At 45.7% G+C, this 22,500-nt stretch overlaps 1 protein-coding gene across 2 annotated transcripts in view; it reads right to left on the reverse strand.

The window, feature by feature from the left end:
- LOC106594088 (protein CLEC16A) overlaps positions 1 to 22,500 on the reverse strand; it is an 87,691-nt gene that overhangs the window by 53,352 nt on the left and 11,839 nt on the right. Inside the window, exons 6-10 of one of the 2 annotated variants that reach the window (XM_082976222.1) lie at positions 18,797 to 18,920; positions 11,508 to 11,682; positions 11,278 to 11,328; positions 9,884 to 9,979; positions 1,810 to 2,008 (exon numbers count right to left, since the gene is read on the reverse strand). In XM_082976222.1, the coding sequence (XP_082832348.1) occupies positions 1,810 to 2,008; positions 9,884 to 9,979; positions 11,278 to 11,328; positions 11,508 to 11,682; positions 18,797 to 18,920 (645 nt within the window). Of the gene's footprint in view, positions 1 to 1,758; positions 2,009 to 9,883; positions 9,980 to 11,277; positions 11,329 to 11,507; positions 11,683 to 18,796; positions 18,921 to 22,500 lie in introns of both variants that reach the window. The other variant, XM_082976221.1, reaches the window with a different exon arrangement.

Below are 22,500 nucleotides of genomic sequence, written 5' to 3' on the forward strand. Positions count from 1 at the left end.
ACACCACCAGGACACACAGCCTGTTATTACACCACTAAAACACACAGCCTGTTATTACACCACCAGGACACACAGCCTGTTATTACACCACCAGGACACACAGCCTGTTATTACACCACCAGGACACACAGCCTGTTATTACACCACCAGGACACACAGCCTGTTATTACACCACTAAAACACACAGCCTGTTATTACACCACCAGGACACACAGCCTGTTATTACACCACCAGGACACACAGCCTGTTATTACACCACCAGGACACACAGCCTGTTATTACACCACCAGGACACACAGCCTGTTATTACACCACCAGGACACACAGCCTGTTATTACACCACCAGGACACACAGCCTGTTATTACACCACCAGGACACACAGCCTGTTATTACACCACCAGGACACACAGCCTGTTATTACACCACTAAAACACACAGCCTGTTATTACACCACCAGGACACACAGCCTGTTATTACACCACCAGGACACACAGCCTGTTATTACACCACCAGGACACACAGCCTGTTATTACACCACCAGGACACACAGCCTGTTATTACACCACCAGGACACACAGCCTGTTATTACACCACCAGGACACACAGCCTGTTATTACACCACCAGGACACACAGCCTGTTATTACACCAACTAAAACACACAGCCTGTTATTACACCACCAGGACACACAGCCTGTTATTACACCACCAGGACACACAGCCTGTTATTACACCACCAGGACACACAGCCTGTTATTACACCACCAGAACACACAGCCTGTTATTACACCACCAGGACACACAGCCTGTTATTACACCACCAGAACACACAGCCTGTTATTACACCACCAGGACACACAGCCTGTTATTACACCACTAAAACACACAGCCTGTTATTACACCACCAGGACACACAGCCTGTTATTACACCACCAGAACACACAGCCTGTTATTACACCACCAGGACACACAGCCTGTTATTACACCACCAGGACACACAGCCTGTTATTACACCACCAGGACACACAGCCTGTTATTACACCACCAGGACACACAGCCTGTTATTACACCACCAGGACACACAGCCTGTTATTACACCACCAGAACACACAGCCTGTTATTACACCACTAAAACACACAGCCTGTTATTACACCACCAGGTCACACAGCCTGTTATTACACTATAACACACAGCCTGTTATTACACCACTAAAACACACAGCCTGTTATTACACCACCAGGACACACAGCCTGTTATTACACCACTAAAACACACAGCCTGTCATAAGGGTGGGGGATATGAATCGTAATAATGTAGTCATGTGAAAACACCAGGAGAGATGAGAGACAGGCGGAGAGGTGAGGAGCACAGGGTGAAATGGTGTCACAGTGGAGACCGGGGGGGGGGAGACCGCAGGCGTAACCGTGGGAGACCGCGGGTAGTGACAGTTGTAACCGTGGAGACCGTAGTGAGTGACAGTGACAGGCTTAGTCTCCAAACTGGATTTTAGTGTTCAGATGAAAAAAACGGACCTATTAATTCAGTCTTCAGGGAGAAGACAGCGAGATACTGATCTACAGGTCTGCGTTTTATATTCATTTGACTAGAATTTAATCTATTGAGGTATTTTTTATAATTTATTTCAGAGGGTGACAGTTTGGAGAGGAGGGCCACTGCCGCACTGGCTACTGGGTAGGTAATCACAGGGTGGTGATGGGATATGTAGTTCTCCTGTCCTGTACACACACTCACACTCACCTTCCATCTCCCCACTTGTCCTGCTGCTTCCCTTACTGCTCCCTTCTGTACCTTTAGCCTTCTCCCTCTCCCTCTCGCTGTCCTCCAAGCCCTCCTCTCCTCCTCCCGGCCTCTCCTCTTCCTCCTCTTCTCCCAGGTTCTTATAGTTGGGGCGTTTCTGGGCTCGCTTGCGCCCCCGATTGCAGGACAGCTCCAGAGACCGCTCCAGAGACTCAGGAGGTTTTGTGAAGCGACGGACGCCTGCACTGACCTGGAGAGACAGAGGAAGGAAGGAAGGAAGGGAGGGAGGGAGAGAGGGATGGGGGGAGAGAGAGAGAGATGGGGGAGAGAGAGAGAGATGGGGGAGAGAGAGAGAGGGAGGGAGGAGGGAGGGAGGGAGGGAGGGAGGGAGGGAGGGAGGGAGGGAGGGAGGGAGGGAGGGAGGGAGGGAGGGAGGGAGGGAGGGAGCGCGAGGGAGGGAGGGAGGGAGACAGAGAGAGATGGGGGAGAGAGAGAGAGGGAGGGAGGGAGGGAGAGAGGGATGGGGGGGAGAGAGAGAGAGAGATGGGGGAGAGAGAGGGAGGGAGGGAGGGAGGGAGGGAGGGAGGGAGGGAGGGAGGGAGGGAGGGAGGGAGGGAGGGAGGGAGGGAGGGAGGGAGGGAGGGGAGAGAGCGCGAGGGAGGGAGGGAGACAGAGAGAGGGAGGGAGGGAGGGAGGGAAGAGAGAGAAAATGTTAAACACACAATGCTCATAGATGAAAGACAGTCAAGGACTTTGTAACTTTGTTTAGTCTGGGTGGTGAGTTCTGTCTCTCCATTTTGTTTAGTCTGGGTGGTGAGTTCTGTCTCCATTTTGTATAGTCTGGGTGGTGAGTTCTGTCTCCATTTTGTTTAGTCTGGGTGGTGAGTTCTGTCTCCATTTTGTATAGTCTGGGTGGTGAGTTCTGTCTCCATTTTGTATAGTCTGTTTGTTAGCTACTGATCAACAACAAGTGGCCAACCAGAGGACAGTTCCTGGATCAGTTGGCCAACCAGAGGACAGTTCCTGGATCAGTTGGCCAATCAGAGGACAGTTCCTGGATCAGTTGGCCAACCAGAGGACAGTTCCTGGATCAGTTTATTAGCTACTGATCAACAACAAGTGGCCAACCAGAGGACAGTTCCTGGATCAGTTGGCCAACCAGAGGACAGTTCCTGGATCAGTTGGCCAATCAGAGGACAGTTCCTGGATCAGTTGGCCAACCAGAGGACAGTTCCTGGATCAGTTTATTAGCTACTGATCAACAACAAGTGGCCAACCAGAGGACAGTTCCAATTCATCCCAAAGAACTTCCATGGGGTTAAGGTTAGGACTCTGTGCAGGCCAGTCAAGTTCTTCCAGTAAGAGTTTTAACAGGACCCACCACAGAACAGAACAGTCTTCCATTGACTGACAGTAACAGTCAATGGAAGACGACAATATCTAGGCCCGAGTTGAGCTACGTGACCACAGTGTGTGTGTGTGTGTGTGTGTGTGTGTGGTTGGTTCATCTTCTAATCTTCGGCCTGTCATTTCGTCTAAGGCTGTCATCCATTAACCACAATACACCACTGCTAACAGGAAGTGATCTCGCCTGCTGAGAAGAGGCCTGTTAAGCTGGTGTGAGTTTAGAGTAAACAGGTCCCTGGTGTTTGGAGGTGTGGGGGTGATGGTGTGTGTGTAATAATAATAATCTCTTTATCTCCTCTAGATATAATTTTACATAAACAACGACATGTTTTCAGCTGGAAGAAATCCCCCCCCCCCTTTTAAAAATGATCTGGATCTTCCTGGTGCAGACAACGGACAACAGTCTACTTTCCATCCCATAAGGAAGTGAATTAATTAATTAATTAATGAACGTATGTGTGAATGAATTTACATATGGTATAAACAACCTTAATGTGATATTTCAGTTTTTTATTTTATTTTAATACATTTGCTAAAATGTCAAGAAACCTGTTTTTTACTTTGTTATTATGTTGTATTGTAGATTGATGAGGAGGGGGGTGGAGGGGTAAAAACAATTTAATCCATTTTAAAATAAGGATTTATTAATGTAATAAAACGTGGAAAAAGTCAAGGGGTCTGAATACTTTTCCCGAATGCTACTGTAGCAGACACATCACCAATTAGAGATTACAGTCACGTACACAAACAATCCTCCACTTTTAAAACTGCACCACATTCTAGGAACCACGTTTTGTTGCATTGAAGGTGTGCGTGTGTGTGTGTGTGTGTGTGTCTGTGTGTGTGTGCTTGCGCAGCAGGTGTACAGCCAGTCTGCAGCAAGCAGGTTCTGGTAAACCACTCACGTTTAGAAGAAGGAAAATGATAGCCACAGACCACACACGCGTAAGACACACGCAAGACAGTCACATCGCATGTTCTTCACCAGTGAGAGAGGCCGTGTTGTTACCAAAACAAATTATGACGCAGAAATGAACACCGTGTGTGTGTGTGTGTGTGTGTGTGTGTGTGTGTGTGTGTGTGTGTGTTACACACCTGATGTAAGAGCGAGAGATAGACACAGTTGAAGTGGGAAGTGTACATACACTTAGGTTGATGTCATTAAAACTCGTTTTTCAACCACTCCACAAATGTTTTGTTAACAAACTATAGTTTTGGCAAGTCGGTTAGGACATCTACTTTGTGCATGACACAAAGTCATTTTGTCAACAATTGTTCACAGGCAGATTATTTCACTTATAATTCACTGTATCACAATTCCAGTGGGTCAGAAGTTTACATACACTAAGTTGACTGTGCCTTTAAACAGCTTGGAAAATTCCAGAAAATGATGTCATGGCTTTAGAAGCTTCTGATAGGCTAATTGACATCATTTGAGTCAATTGGAGGTGTACCTGTGGATGTATTTTAAGGCCTACTTTCAAACTCACTGCCTCTTTGCTTGACATCATGGGAAAATCAAAAGAAATCAGCCAAGACCTCAGAAGAAAAAAAGATTGTAGACCTCCACAAGTCTGGTTCATCCTTGGGAACAATTTCCAAACGCCTGAAGGTACCACGTTCATCTGTACAAACAATAGTACCCAAGTATAAACACCATGGGACCAAGCAGCCGTCATACCGCTCAGGAAGGAGACACGTTCTGTCTCCTAGAGATGAACTTACTTTGGTGAGAAAAGTGCAAATCAATCCCAGAACAACAGCAAATGACCTTGTGAAGATGCTGGAGGAAACAGGTACAAAAGTATCTATATCCACAGTAAAATGAGTCCTGTATCGACATAACCTGAAAGGCCGCTCAGCAAGGAAGAAGCCACTGCTCCAAAACCACCATAAAAAAGCCAGACTACGGTTTGCAACTGCACATGGGGACAAAGATCATACTTTTTGGAGAAATGTCCTCTGGTCTGATTAAACAATACAAGAACTGTTTGGCCATAATGAGCATCGTTATGTTTGGAGGAAAAAGGGGGAGGCTTGCAAGCCGAAGAACACCATCCCAACCGTGAAGCACGGGGGTTGCAGCATCATGTTGTGGGGAAGGTTTGCTGCAGGAGGGACTGGTGCACTTCACAAAATAGATGGCATCATGAGGAAGGAAAATGATGTGGATATATTGAAGCAGCATCTCAAGACTTCAGTCAGGAAGTTAAAGCTTGGTCACAAATGGATCTTCCAAATGGACAATGACCTTAAGCATACTTCCAAAGTTGTGGCAAAATGGCTTAAGGACAACAAAGTCAAGGTATTGGAGTGGCCATCACAAAGCCCTGACCTCAATCCCATAGAACATTTGTGGGCAGAACTGAAAAAGTGTGTGTGAGCAAGGAGGCCTACAAACCTGACTCGGTTACACCAGCTCTGTCAGGAGGAATGGGCCAAAATTCACCCAATTTATTGTGGGAAGCTTGTGGAAGGCTACCTGAAACGTTTGACCCAAGGTAAACAATTTAAAGGCAATGCTACCAAATACTAATTGAGTGTATGTAAACTTCAGACCCACTGGGAATATGATGAAAGAAATAAAAGCTGAAATAAATCATTCTCTCTACTATTATTCTGACATTTCACATCTTTAAAATAAAGTGGTGATCCTAACTGACTTAAAACAGGGCATTTTTACTAGGATTAAATGTCAGGAATTGTGAAAAACTGAGTTTAAATGTATTTGGCGAAGGTGTATGTAAACTTCCGACTTCAACTGTACATACAAACACACACACACACACACACACACACACACACACACACACACACACACACACACACACACACACGAAACCGTCAGCGCAAAAGTCTTGACTGACTGTTAGGCTGAGAGCCATACCCTTTACAGACAATACACAGTTTAGATAGCTAATACCCAGAATGCTTGGTTCCTCCACCCCCATATAGATTGGGGGGGGGGGGGGGGGGGGGGGGGGGACCATAAGCCACCTTGGGTTCATCCTGTCTTTATCTGCACCTTATCTTAACCCCCCCCAGGAACCTGGCCTAATTTCCCAGATGCCAGGATGTCTAAGGGCCACTGAGGCCTTTGTTCTACTGCTCTCTAGCACAGTTACAACCACCCTACATCCTGTTACTGGAACACCAGCTGTACCGTTTCAAAAGCACAAAGTCAACCAGTTGTTTGCTCCAGATATATCTAGTAAAACCATACGCCCAGATTAGCTGCAGGGTGCTAGAGTGGATACCATGAAACAACACAGCATTAGCAGGAGAGAATTATCTTACCGTTTGTTCAGTAAATAATTGTTTTAAATATTCAAATAAAATAAAAACTGGTAAATGTGTAATTTCATCTATTCACAATGGAGAGAGACGAGAGAAAAGGAGTGGGAGAATAACAGATGCAATGTGTCTGAATGATCATGTCTGAATGATAATGTCTGAATGATCATGTCTGAATGATCATGTCTGAATGATAATGTCTGAATGATGATGTCTGAATGATAATGTCTGAATGATGATGTCTGCATGATCATGGTCTGAATAACAGATCGTGTCTGAATGATAATGTCTGAATGATAATGTCTGAATGAGATGTGAATAACAGAAGCAATGTGTCTGAATGATCATGTCTGAATGATCATGTCTGAATGATAATGTCTGAATGATAATGTCTGAATGATGATGTCTGAATGATAATGTCTGAATGATAATGTCTGAATGAGATGTGAATAACAGAAGCAATGTGTCTGAATGATCATGTCTGAATGATCATGTCTGAATGATAATGTCTGAATGATAATGTCTGAATGATGATGTCTTCATGTTGGTTTGAATAACAGATGTGTCTGAATGATAATGTCTGAATGATAATGTCTGCATGAGATGTGAATAACAGAAGCAATGAGTCTGAATGATAATGTCTTCATGTGATGTGAATAACAGATGAGTCTGAATGATAATGTCTTCATGTGATGTGAATAACAGATGAGTCTGAATGATAATGTCTTCATGTGATGTGAATAACAGATGAGTCTGAATGATAATGTCTTCATGTGATGTGAATAACAGATGTGTCTGAATAGTAATGTCTTCAACAGCACTCCACCAATCAGGCCTTTATGGTAGAGTGACAAGACAGAAGCCACTCCTCAGTGAAAGGCACATGACAGCCCACTTTGACTTTTCCAAAAGGCACCTAAAGGACTCTGACTATGAGAAATAAGATTCTCTGGTCTGATGAAACCAAGATTGAACTCTTCGGCCTGAATGCCAAGTGTCACGTCTGGAGGAAACCTGGCACCATCCCTACGGTGAAGCATGGTGGTGACAGCATCATGCTATGGGGATGTTTTTTCAGCGGCAGGGACTGGGAGACTAGTCAGGATCGAGGGAAAGATGAACGGAACAAAGAACAGAGATCCTTGATGAAAACCTGCTTCAGAGCCCTCAGGATATCAGACTGGGGCGAAGCACACAACAAAGACAATACAGGAGTGGCTTCGGGACAAGCCTCTGAATGTCCAGGAGTGGCTCAGCCAGAGCCCAGACTTTAACCTGTTTGAACATCTCTGGAGAGACCTGACAATAGCCGTGCAGGGACACTCCCAATCCAACCTGACAGAGCTTGAGAGGATCTGCAGAGAAGAATGGGAGAAACTCCCCAAATACAGTTGTGCCAAGCTTGTAGCGTCATACCCAAGAAGACTCAAGGCTGTAATCGCTGACAAAGGTGCTTCAACAAAGTACTGAGTAAAGGGTCATGAATACTTATGTTTCCCCCCCCCCAAAAAAATAAATAAAGTTTTTGCTTCGTCATTATGGGGTATTGTGATGTCATTATGGGGTATTGTGATGTCATTATGGGGTATTGTGATGTCATTATGGGGTATTGTGATGTCATTATGGGCTACTGTGTGTAGATTGATGAGGGGAAAAAAACAATTTAATACATTTTAGAAAAGGCTGTAACGTAACCAAATGGTGAAAAAGTTAAGGGGTCTGAATACTTTCCGAAGGTCACTGTATGTGTGTGTGTGTGTGTATATATATATATATACTGCTCAAAAAAATAAAGGGAACACTTAAACAACACATCCTATATCTGAATGAAAGAAATAATCTTATTAAATACTTTTTTCTTCACATAGTTGAATGTGCTGACAACAAAATCATACAAAAAGAATCAATGGAAATCCAATTTATCAACCCATGGAGGTCTGGATTTGGAGTCACACTCAAAATTAAAGTGAAAAACACACTACAGGCTGCTCCAACTTTGATGTAATGTCCTTAAAACAAGTCAAATTGAGGCTCAGTAGTGTGTGTGGCCTCCACGTGCCTGTATGACCTCCCTACAACGCCTGGGCATGCTCCTGATGAGGTGGCGGATGGTCTCCTGAGGGATCTCCTCCCAGACCTGGACTAAAGCATCCGCCAACTCCTGGACAGTCTGTGGTGCAACGTGGCATTGGTGGATGAAGCGAGACATGATGTCCCAGATGTGCTCAATTGGATTCAGGTCTGGGGAACGGGCGGGCCAGTCCATAGCATCAATGCCTTCCTCTTGCAGGAACTACTGACACACTCCAGCCACATGAGGTCTAGCATTGTCTTGCATTAGGAGGAACCCAGTGCCAACCGCACCAGCATATGGTCTCACAAGGGGTCTGAGGATCTCATCTCGGTACCTAATGGCAGTCAGGCTACCTCTGGCGAGCACATGGAGGGCTGTGCGGCCCCCCAAAGAAATGCCACCCCACACCATGACTGACCCACCGCCAAACCGGTCATGCTGGAGGATGTTGCAGGCAGCAGAACGTTCTCCACGGCGTCTCCAGACTCTGTCACGTCTGTCACGTGCTCAGTGTGAACCTGCTTTCATCTGTGAAGAGCACAGGGCGCCAGTGGCGAATTTGCCAATCTTGGTGTTCTCTGGCAAATGCCAAACGTCCTGCACGGTGTTGGGCTGTAAGCACAATCCCCACCTGTGGACGTCGGGCCCTCATACCACCCTCATGGAGTCTGTTTCTGACCGTTTGAGCAGACACATGCACATTTGTGGCCTGCTGGAGGTCATTTTGCAGGGCTCTGGCAGTGCTCCTCCTGCTCCTCCTTGCACAAAGGCGGAGGTAGCGGTCCTGCTGCTGGGTTGTTGCCCTCCTACGGCCTCCTCCACGTCTCCTGATGTACTGGCCTGTCTCCTGGTAGCGCCTCCATGCTCTGGACACTACGCTGACAGACACAGCAAACCTTCTTGCCACAGCTCGCATTGATGTGCCATCCTGGATGAGCTGCACTACCTGAGCCACTTGTGTGGGTTGTAGACTGCGTCTCATGCTACCACTAGAGTGAAAGCACCGCCAGCATTCAAAAGTGACCAAAACATCAGCCAGGAAGCATAGGAACTGAGAAGTGGTCTGTGGTCCCCACCTGCAGAACCACTCCTTTATTGGGGGTGTCTTGCTAATTGCCTATAATTTCCACCTGTTGTCTATTCCATTTGCACAACAGCATGTGAAATTTATTGTCAATCAGTGTTGCTTCCTAAGTGGACAGTTTGATTTCACAGAAGTGTGATTGACTTGGAGTTACATTGTGTTGTTTAAGTGTTCCCTTTATTTTTTTGAGCAGTGTATATATATATATATGTGTGTGTGTGTGTGTGTGTGTGTGTGTGTGTGTGTGTGTGTGTGTGTGTACTCACCGTGTTCTTGTGTTGTGTGAAGACAGACAGGTCTCCATTGAAGATGACTTCAGCCAGAGAGTTGACCAGCGGCTGGTAGTGGATGATGAGAAACACCTAGAGACATACCCAACCAAAATAACAACGTTCATATGCAGTTTTACCTCTGTATGTCCATCCCTACGGTGAAGCATGGTGGTGGCAGTATCCCTACGGTGAAGCATGGTGGTGGCAGTATCCCTACGGTGAAGCATGGTGGTGGCAGTATCCCTATGGTGAAGCACGGTGGTGGCAGTATCCCTATGGTGAAGCATGGTGGTAGCAGTATCCCTACGGTGAAGCATGGTGGTGGCAGCATCCCTACGGTGAAGCATGGTGGTGGCAGCATTCCTACGGTGAAGCATGGTGGTGGCAGCATCCCTACGGTGAAGCATGGTGGTGGCAGCATCCCTACGGTGAAGCATGGTGGTGGCAGTATCCCTACGGTGAAGCATGGTGGTGGCAGTATCCCTACGGTGAAGCATGGTGGTGGCAGTATCCCTACGGTGAAGCATGGTGGTGGCAGTATCCCTATGGTGAAGCATGGTGGTGGCAGTATCCCTACGGTGAAGCATGGTGGTGGCAGTATCCCTGTGGTGAGGTCCCATCACACCTCACCCCATCACATCTCACCTCATTACATCACACCTCATCAAACCACACCTCACCACATCACACCACACCACATCACATCTCACCTCATCTCACATCACACCTCATCACATCTCTCACATCACACCTCACCACACCACATCTCACCTCATCACACCTCACCACATCATACCTCATCACACCCCATCACATCTCACCTCATTACATCTCACCTCATCACATCACATCACACCTCATCACATCACACCTCATCACATCACTTCTCACCTCATCAAACCGCATCACACCTCATCACACCATACCTCATCACACCTCATCACACCATACCTCATCACACCTCACCCCATCACACCTCACATCTCACCTCATCACATCTCACCTCATCAAACAAGCTTGGCAGATGTGATGAGGTGTGGTTTGATGAGGTGTGGTTTGATGAGGTGTGGTGAGATGTGATGAGGTGAGATGTGGTGTGGTGAGATGTAATGTGGTTTGATGAGGTGAGATGTGATGAGGTGAGATGTGATGAGGTGAGATGTGATGAGGTGAGATGTGATGTGATGTGGTGAGGTGAGGTGTGATGTGGTGAGGTGTGATGTGGTGAGGTGTGATGAGGTGAGATGTGGTGAGGTGTGATGTGGTGAGGTGAGATGTAATGAGGTGAGATGTAATGAGGTGTGAGGTAATGAGGTGAGATGTGATGTGGTGAGGTGTGATGAGGTGAGATGTAATGAGGTGAGATGAGTGTGTGTGTGTATACATACCTGTGACAGTAGGTTAAGGGACACCTGAGGGTTGATCTTACGATCTTCAGACTGAAACACAGACAGACAACATGTCAGGTACACTTTAGTATCGGTTACACCGTGTACGTACACACACACACACACACACACACACACACACACACACACACACACACACACACACACACACACACACACACACACACACACACACACACACACACACACACACACACACCTCCACCTACCTGTTCAGGGCAGACCAGAGAGAAGACGTAGAGAGGCAGGAAGAGACGGTTGAGGAGGTGGTCTGTCAGGACGTCGTTGAGGAACTCGCAGTTGATAGTCAGGATATCGTTCAGGTAGTGGAGATGATCCAGATGCTCTGCTACCAAGTCACTCAGCTTCCCCCTGTTACGATGCCTGGAGAGGGGAGAGGGGGGAGAGGAGAGCTGTTACGATGCCTGGAGAGGGGGAGAGGGGGGAGAGGGGGGAGAGGAGAGCTGTTACGATGCCTGGAGAGGGGAGAGGGGGGAGAGGAGAGCTGTTATGATGCCTGGAGGGGGGAGAGGGGGGAGAGGAGAGCTGTTACGATGCCTGGAGGGGGGAGAGGGGGGAGAGGAGAGCTGTTACGATGCCTGGAGGGGGGAGAGGGGGAGAGGGGGGAGAGGGGGAGAGGAGAGCTGTTACGATGCCTGGAGAGGGGAGAGGGGGGAGAGGAGAGCTGTTACGATGCCTGGAGAGGGGGAGAGGGGGGAGAGGAGAGCTGTTACGATGTCTGGAGAGGGGGAGAGGGGGGAGAGGAGAGCTGTTACGATGTCTGGAGAGGGGGAGAGGGGGGAGAGGAGAGCTGTTACGGTGCCTGGAGGGGGAGAGGGGGGAGAGGGGGGAGAGGAGAGCTGTTACGATGCCTGGAGAGGGGGAGAGGGGGGAGAGGAGAGCTGTTACGGTGCCTGGAGAGGGGGAGAGGGGGGAGAGGAGAGCTGTTACGGTGTCTGGAGAGGGGGAGAGGGGGGAGAGGAGAGCTGTTACGATGTCTGGAGAGGGGGGAGAGGAGAGCTGTTACGATGCCTGGAGAGGGGGAGAGGGGGTCTGTAACAGTGTGTATTGATCTGGTCTGTAACAGTGTGTATTGATCTGGTCTGTAACAGCGTGTATTGATCTGGTCTGTAACAGCGTGTATTGATCTGGTCTGTAACAGTGTGTATTGATCTGGTCTGTGACAGTGTGTATTGATCTGGTCTGTAACAGTGTGTATTGATCTGGTCTGTAACAGTGTGTATTGATCTGGTCTGTAACAGTGTGTATTGATCTGGTCTGTAACAGTGTGTATTGATCTGGTCTGTAACAGTGTGTATTGATCTGGTCTGTAACAGTGTGTATTGATCTGGTCTGTAACAGTGTGTATTGATCTGGTCTGTACAGCGTGTATTGATCTGGTCTGTAACAGCGTGTATTGATCTGGTCTGTAACAGCGTGTATTGATCTGGTCTGTAACAGTGTGTATTGATCTGGTCTGTAACAGTGTGTATTGATCTGGTCTGTGACAGTGTGTATTGATCTGGTCTGTAACAGTGTGTATTGATCTGGTCTGTAACAGTGTGTATTGATCTGGTCTGTAACAGTGTGTAATGATCTGGTCTGTATTGATCTGGTCTGTAACAGTGTGTATTGATCTGGTCTGTAACAGTGTGTATTGATCTGGTCTGTAACAGTGTGTATTGATCTGGTCTGTAACAGTGTGTATTGATCTGGTCTGTAACAGTGTGTATTGATCTGGTCTGTAACAGTGTGTAATGATCTGGTCTGTATTGATCTGGTCTGTAACAGTGTGTATTGATCTGGTCTGTAACAGTGTGTATTGATTTGGTCTGTAACAGTGTGTATTGATCTGGTCTGTAACAGTGTGTATTGATCTGGTCTGTAACAGTGTGTATTGATCTGGTCTGTAACAGTGTGTAATGATCTGGTCTGTATTGATCTGGTCTGTAACAGCGTGTATTGATCTGGTCTGTAACAGTGTGTATTGATCTGGTCTGTGACAGTGTGTATTGATCTGGTCTGTAACAGTGTGTATTGATCTGGTCTGTAACAGTGTGTATTGATCTGGTCTGTAACAGTGTGTAATGATCTGGTCTGTATTGATCTGGTCTGTAACAGTGTGTATTGATCTGGTCTGTAACAGCGTGTATTGATCTGGTCTGTAACAGTGTGTAATGATCTGGTCTGTATTGATCTGGTCTGTAACAGTGTTTATTGATCTGGTCTGTAACAGTGTGTATTGATCTGGTCTGTAACAGTGTGTAATGATCTGGTCTGTATTGATCTGGTCTGTAACAGTGTGTATTGATCTGGTCTGTAACAGCGTGTATTGATCTGGTCTGTAACAGTGTGTATTGATCTGGTCTGTAACAGTGTGTAATGATCTGGTCTGTATTGATCTGGTCTGTAACAGTGTGTATTGATCTGGTCTGTAACAGTGTGTATTGATCTGGTCTGTAACAGCGTGTATTGATCTGGTCTGTAACAGCGTGTATCTGAATGTATACCCAAGGCTGCAGTGCAAACACAACCTTCCCCAAGAGGACAATATCTTCATCTGATCTCTCTGACAGGTAGAAAGTCTAAACTGAGACAACACTGACACCTAGTGGACACAGTGAGAATGACCCATCTGAAGGTTAGATAGATAACGTAGTGGACACAGTGAGAATGACCCATCTGAAGGTTAGATAACGTAGTGGACACAGTGAGAATGACCCATCTGAAGGATAGATAACCTAGTGGACACAGTGAGAATGACCCATCTGAAGGTTAGATAACGTAGTGGACACAGTGAGAATGACCCATCTGAAGGTTAGATAGATAACGTAGTGGACACAGTGAGAATGACCCATCTGAAGGATAGATAACCTAGTGGACACAGTGAGAATGACCCATCTGAAGGATAGATAGATAGATAACGTAGTGGACACAGTGAGAATGACCCATCTGAAGGATAGATAACGTAGTGGACACAGTGAGAATGACCCATCTGAAGGTTAGATAGATAACGTAGTGGACACAGTGAGAATGACCCATCTGAAGGATAGATAACCTAGTGGACACAGTGAGAATGACCCATCTGAAGGATAGATAGATAACCCAGTGGACGCAGTGAGAATGACCCATCTGAAGGATAGATAACGTAGTGGACGCAGTGAGAATGACCCATCTGAAGGTTAGATAGATAACGTAGTGGACACAGTGAGAATGACCCATCTGAAGGTTAGATAGATAACGTAGTGGACACAGTGAGAATGACCCATCTGAAGGTTAGATAGATAACCTAGTGGACACAGTGAGAATGACCCATCTGAAGGTTAGATGGATAACGTAGTGGACACAGTGAGAATGACCCATCTGAAGGATAGATAACCTAGTGGACGCAGTGAGAATGACCCATCTGAAGGTTAGATAGATAACGTAGTGGACACAGTGAGAATGACCCATCTGAAGGTTAGATAACGTAGTGGACACAGTGAGAATGACCCATCTGAAGGTTAGATAACGTAGTGGACACAGTGAGAATGACCCATCTGAAGGTTAGATAGATAACCTAGTGGACACAGTGAGAATGACCCATCTGAAGGATAGATAACGTAGTGGACACAGTGAGAATGACCCATCTGAAGGATAGATAACCTAGTGGACGCAGTGAGAATGACCCATCTGAAGGATAGATAGATAACGTAGTGGACACAGTGAGAATGACCCATCTGAAGGTTAGATAACCTAGTGGAGGCAGTGAGAATGACCCATCTGAAGGATAGATAACCCAGTGGACGCAGTGAGAATGACCCATCTGAAGGATAGATAACCTAGTGGACACAGTGAGAATGACCCATCTGAAGGTTAGATAGATAACGTAGTGGACACAGTGAGAATGACCCATCTGAAGGATAGATAGATAGATAACGTAGTGGACACAGTGAGAATGACCCATCTGAAGGATAGATAACGTAGTGGACACAGTGAGAATGACCCATCTGAAGGTTAGATAGATAACGTAGTGGACACAGTGAGAATGACCCATCTGAAGGATAGATAACCTAGTGGACACAGTGAGAATGACCCATCTGGAGGATAGATAGATAACCCAGTGGACGCAGTGAGAATGACCCATCTGAAGGATAGATAACGTAGTGGACGCAGTGAGAATGACCCATCTGAAGGATAGATAACGTAGTGGACACAGTGAGAATGACCCATCTGAAGGTTAGATAGATAACGTAGTGGACACAGTGAGAATGACCCATCTGAAGGTAAGATAGATAACGTAGTGGACACAGTGAGAATGACCCATCTGAAGGTTAGATAGATAACCTAGTGGACACAGTGAGAATGACCCATCTGAAGGTTAGATGGATAACGTAGTGGACACAGTGAGAATGACCCATCTGAAGGATAGATAACCTAGTGGACGCAGTGAGAATGACCCATCTGAAGGTTAGATAGATAACGTAGTGGACACAGTGAGAATGACCCATCTGAAGGTTAGATAACGTAGTGGACACAGTGAGAATGACCCATCTGAAGGTTAGATAACGTAGTGGACACAGTGAGAATGACCCATCTGAAGGTTAGATAGATAACCTAGTGGACACAGTGAGAATGACCCATCTGAAGGATAGATAACGTAGTGGACACAGAGGGAATGACCCATCTGAAGGATAGATAACCTAGTGGACGCAGTGAGAATGACCCATCTGAAGGATAGATAGATAACGTAGTGGACACAGTGAGAATGACCCATCTGAAGGTTAGATAACCTAGTGGAGGCAGTGAGAATGACCCATCTGAAGGATAGATAACCCAGTGGACGCAGTGAGAATGACCCATCTGAAGGATAGATAACCTAGTGGACACAGTGAGAATGACCCATCTGAAGGTTAGATAGATAACGTAGTGGACACAGTGAGAATGACCCATCTGAAGGATAGATAACCTAGTGGACACAGTGAGAATGACCCATCTGAAGGATAGATAGATAACCCAGTGGACGCAGTGAGAATGACCCATCTGAAGGATAGATAACGTAGTGGACGCAGTGAGAATGACCCATCTGAAGGATAGATAACGTAGTGGACACAGTGAGAATGACCCATCTGAAGGTTAGATAGATAACGTAGTGGACACAGTGAGAATGACCCATCTGAAGGTTAGATAGATAACCTAGTGGACACAGTGAGAATGACCCATCTGAAGGTTAGATAGATAACCTAGTGGACACAGTGAGAATGACCCATCTGAAGGTTAGATAGATAACGTAGTGGACACAGTGAGAATGACCCATCTGAAGGATAGATAACCTAGTGGACGCAGTGAGAATGACCCATCTGAAGGTTAGATAGATAACGTAGTGGACACAGTGAGAATGACCCATCTGAAGGTTAGATAACGTAGTGGACACAGTGAGAATGACCCATCTGAAGGTTAGATAACGTAGTGGACACAGTGAGAATGACCCATCTGAAGGATAGATAACCTAGTGGACGCAGTGAGAATGACCCATCTGAAGGTTAGATAACCTAGTGGACACAGTGAGAATGACCCATCTGAAGGTTAGATAACCTAGTGGACACAGTGAGAATGACCCATCTGAAGGATAGATAACCTAGTGGACGCAGTGAGAATGACCCATCTGAAGGATAGATAACCTAGTGGACGCAGTGAGAATGACCCATCTGAAGGATAGATAACCTAGTGGACGCAGTGAGAATGACCCATCTGAAGGATAGATAACCTAGTGGACGCAGTGAGAATGACCCATCTGAAGGATAGATAACCTAGTGGACGCAGTGAGAATGACCCATCTGAAGGATAGATAACCTAGTGGACGCAGTGAGAATGACCCATCTGAAGGATAGATAACCTAGTGGACGCAGTGAGAATGACCCATCTGAAGGATAGATAACCTAGTGGACGCAGTGAGAATGACCCATCTGAAGGATAGATAACCTAGTGGACGCAGTGAGAATGACCCATCTGAAGGATAGATAACCTAGTGGACGCAGTGAGAATGACCCATCTGAAGGATAGATAACCTAGTGGACGCAGTGAGAATGACCCATCTGAAGGATAGATAACGTAGTGGACACAGTGAGAATGACCCATCTGAAGGATAGATAACGTAGTGGACACAGTGAGAATGACCCATCTGAAGGATAGATAACCTAGTGGACGCAGTGAGAATGACCCATCTGAAGGATAGATAGATAACGTAGTGGACGCAGTGAGAATGACCCATCTGAAGGATAGATAACCTAGTGGACACAGTGAGAATGACCCATCTGAAGGATAGATAACGTAGTGGACACAGTGAGAATGACCCATCTGAAGGATAGATAACCTAGTGGACGCAGTGAGAATGACCCATCTGAAGGATAGATAACCTAGTGGACGCAGTGAGAATGACCCATCTGAAGGATAGATAGATAACGTAGTGGACGCAGTGAGAATGACCCATCTGAAGGATAGATAACCTAGTGGACACAGTGAGAATGACCCATCTGAAGGATAGATAACGTAGTGGACGCAGTGAGAATGACCCATCTGAAGGATAGATAACCTAGTGGACGCAGTGAGAATGACCCATCTGAAGGATAGATAACCTAGTGGACGCAGTGAGAATGACCCATCTGAAGGATAGATAGATAACGTAGTGGACGCAGTGAGAATGACCCATCTGAAGGATAGATAACCTAGTGGACACAGTGAGAATGACCCATCTGAAGGATAGATAACGTAGTGGACGCAGTGAGAATGACCCATCTGAAGGATAGATAACCTAGTGGACGCAGTGAGAATGACCCATCTGAAGGATAGATAACCTAGTGGACGCAGTGAGAATGACCCATCTGAAGGATAGATAACCTAGTGGACGCAGTGAGAATGACCCATCTGAAGGTTAGATAACCTAGTGGACGCAGTGAGAATGACCCATCTGAAGGATAGATAACGTAGTGGACGCAGTGAGAATGACCCATCTGAAGGATAGATAACCTAGTGGACACAGTGAGAATGACCCATCTGAAGGATAGATAACCTAGTGGACACAGTGAGAATGACCCATCTGAAGGATAGATAGATAACCTAGTGGACGCAGTGAGAATGACCCATCTGAAGGATAGATAACCTAGTGGACACAGTGAGAATGACCCATCTGAAGGATAGATAACCTAGTGGACGCAGTGAGAATGACCCATCTGAAGGTATCCAGCACGTTCTATTGAAATGTATGAGAAGCTAAATGATAACAGTTAGTAGAATGAAAAAGGACTGAAAACATTTGGTCCAGTTTGATGACGTTGCTGCCGTGTGTGTGTGTGTTTATGTGTGTGTGTGTGTGTCTTTATGTGTGTGTGTGTGTGTTTAAATGTGTGTGTGTGTGTGTGTCTTTGTGTGCCTTTATGTGTGTGTGTGTGTGTATCTTTATGTGTGTATCTTTATGTGTGTGTGTGTGTGTGTGTGTGTGTGTGTGTGTGTGTGTACTCACTCTTGGTCCGTCTGAACACACTTGTCCAGCTCGATGACGTGGGAGCCGATGAACCAGACCAGGTTACTGAAGTAGGGGACCGCTGTCTTGTCTCGAATGTAGTGCAGCATGTGCTGGTTGTCCACTAGAGGGGTCAGAGGTCAAGGGGTGTTACCATGGTTACGCAGATAGATGGGGAGACAGAGGACTACAGGACCAGACAGAGAGACAGAGGACTACAGGACCAGACAGAGAGACAGAGGACTACAGGACCAGACAGAGAGACAGAGGACTACAGGACCAGACAGAGAGACAGAGGACTACAGGACCAGACAGAGAGACAGAGGACTACAGGACCAGACAGAGAGACAGAGGACTACAGGACCAGACACACACAGAGATTTTGATTTGTTTAACACTTTTTGGGGGGGTTATTTCATAGTTTTATTATTCTACAATGTAGAAAATAGTAAAAAAATGTGTCTAAACTTTTGACCGGTACTGTGTATATATATATATATATTCATATAAATCTAAAGTCCTCTGTCTCTCTATATTGTTGAGTGAAACCATAGCTGAGTATTGTGTGTGTGTGTGAGTGTAGTAGCATAAAGTAGATATGAGTATAGTAGAGACTAAAGCTGTTCTCTCCAGGAGAAGATATGAGTATAACATTCTGAATACTCATCGTTAACATTCTGAATACTCAACGTTAACATTCTGAATACTCATCCTTAACATTCTGAATACTCATCGTTAACATTCTGAATACTCATCGTTAACATTCTGAATACTCATCGTAACATTCTGAATACTCATCGTTAACATTCTGAATACTCATCGTTAACATTCTGAATACTCATCGTTAACATTCTGAATACTCATCGTAACATTCTGAATACTCATCGTAACATTCTGAATACTCATCGTAACATTCTGAATACTCATCGTTAACATTCTGAATACTCATCGTTAACATTCTGAATACTCATCGTTAACATTCTGAATACTCATCGTGAATACTCATCGTTAACATTCTGAATACTCATCGTTAACATTCTGAATACTCATCGTTAACATTTTGAATACTCATCGTTAACATTCTGAATACTCATCATCGTTAACATTCTGAATACTCATCATCGTTAACATTCTGAATACTCATCATCGTTAACATTCTGAATACTCATCATCGTTAACATTCTGAATACTCATCATCGTTAACATTCTGAATACTCATCATCGTTAACATTCTGAATACTCATCATCGTTAACATTCTGAATACTCATCGTAAACATTCTGAATACTCATCGTTAACATTCTGAATACTCATCGTAACATTCTGAATACTCATCGTAACATTCTGAATACTCATCGTAACATTCTGAATACTCATCGTAACATTCTGAATACTCATCGTAACATTCTGAATACTCATGGTTAACATTCTGAATACTCATCGTAACATTCTGAATACTTATCGTTAACATTCTGAATACTCATCATAACATTCTGAATACTCATCGTGAACGGTTGTACGGAGTTGTTCAGAGGCCCGGCGTTCAAAATATATCAGGAATGTTTCACCTCTTAGAAAATGTGTATTATAACTGTATTATAACTGTATTATAACTGTATTATAACAGTTGACTTGAAATGATGGGTTTGAATTACACAGAAAACAAAAAGCATGCAGGTTAGTTTACACATTTAAATGATAAGCCTAAGTCAATAATATATAGAATTAATTCAATTAATGATTACTATTTAAATACACACACACATACATACAGTGAGGTATTTATTAATCAGACTTACATGAGACTGGAGTTAGGCCCACGGGAGGAAGAGGAGAGGAGAGGAGAGGGGGAGAGAGGAGGAGAGAGGAGGGAGAAGGGGAGAGAGGAGGGAGAAGGGGAGAGGGGGAGAGAGAGGAGGAAGAGGAGAGGAGAGGAGAGGGGAAGAGAGGAGGGAGAAGGGGAGAGAGGAGGGAGAAGGGGAGAGAGGGAGAGGAGGAGAGGGGGAGAGAGAGGAGGAAGAGGAGGGAGAAAGGGAGACGGGGAGAGGAGGAGGGATATGGTGAGAGGGAGGGGAGGGAGAGAGCATACACAAGGTTAATGGTAGTCAAGTAGCTGTGTAGGGTCTAACAGGACTAAACAGCAGGACTCCTGGGTAGTTACCAGCTGGTTAAATACACCCACTGTTCAGCTACCAGCTGGTTAAATACACCCGCTGTTCAGCTACCAGCTGGTTAAATACACCCGCTGTTCAGCAACCAGCTGGTTAAATACACCCGCTGTTCAGCAACCAGCTGGTTAAATACACCCGCTGTTCAGCAACCGGCTGGTTAAATACACCCGCTGTTCAGCTACCAGCTGGTTAAATACACCCGCTGTTCAGCTACCAGCTGGTTAAATACACCCGCTGTTCAGCTACCAGCTGGTTAAATACACCCACTGTTCCGCTACCAGCTGGTTAAATACACCCGCTGTTCAGCAACCAGCTGGTTAAATACACCCGCTGTTCAGCTACCAGCTGGTTAAATGGTTAAATATACCCACTGTTCAGCTACCAGCTGGTTAAATACACCCGCTGTTCAGCTACCAGCTGGTTAAATACACCCACTGTTCAGCTACCAGCTGGTTAAATGGTTAAATATACCCACTGTTCAGCTACCAGCTGGTTAAATACACCCACTGTTCAGCTACCAGCTGGTTAAATGGTTAAATACACCCACTGTTCAGCTACCAGCTGGTTAAATACACCCGCTGTTCAGCTACCAGCTGGTTAAATATACCCGCTGTTCAGCTACCAGCTGGTTAAATACACCCGCTGTTCAGCTACCAGCTGGTTAAATACACCCGCTGTTCAGCTACCAGCTGGTTAAATACACCCGCTGTTCAGCTACCAGCTGGTTAAATACACCCACTGTTCAGCTACCAGCTGGTTAAATATACCCGCTGTTCAGCAACCAGCTGGTTAAATGGTTAAATATACCCACTGTTCAGCTACCAGCTGGTTAAATACACCCGCTGTTCAGCTACCAGCTGGTTAAATGGTTAAATACACCCGCTGTTCAGCTACCAGCTGGTTAAATACACCCACTGTTCAGCTACCAGCTGGTTAAATACACCCGCTGTTCAGCTACCAGCTGGTTAAATCAACCCGCTGTTCAGCTACCAGCTGGTTAAATACACCCGCTGTTCAGCTACCAGCTGGTTAAATACACCCACTGTTCCGCTACCAGCTGGTTAAATACACCCGCTGTTCAGCTACCAGCTGGTTAAATACACCCGCTGTTCAGCTACCAGCTGGTTAAATACACCCGCTGTTCAGCTACCAGCTGGTTAAATACACCCGCTGTTCAGCTACCAGCTGGTTAAATACACCCGCTGTTCAGCTACCAGCTGGTTAAATACACCCGCTGTTCAGCTACCAGCTGGTTAAATACACCCACTGTTCAGCTACCAGCTGGTTAAATGGTTAAATATACCCACTGTTCAGCTAACAGCTGGTTAAATACACCCACTGTTCAGCTACCAGCTGGTTAAATGGTTAAATATACCCACTGTTCAGCTACCAGCTGGTTAAATACACCCACTGTTCAGCTACCAGCTGGTTAAATGGTTAAATACACCCACTGTTCAGCTACCAGCTGGTTAAATACACCCACTGTTCAGCTACCAGCTGGTTAAATACACCCGCTGTTCAGCTACCAGCTGGT

This window comes from Salmo salar, chromosome 06 (assembly GCF_965601325.2).
Source record: "Salmo salar chromosome 06, fSalSal1, whole genome shotgun sequence".
Classification (NCBI taxonomy): Eukaryota; Metazoa; Chordata; class Actinopteri; order Salmoniformes; family Salmonidae; genus Salmo; species Salmo salar.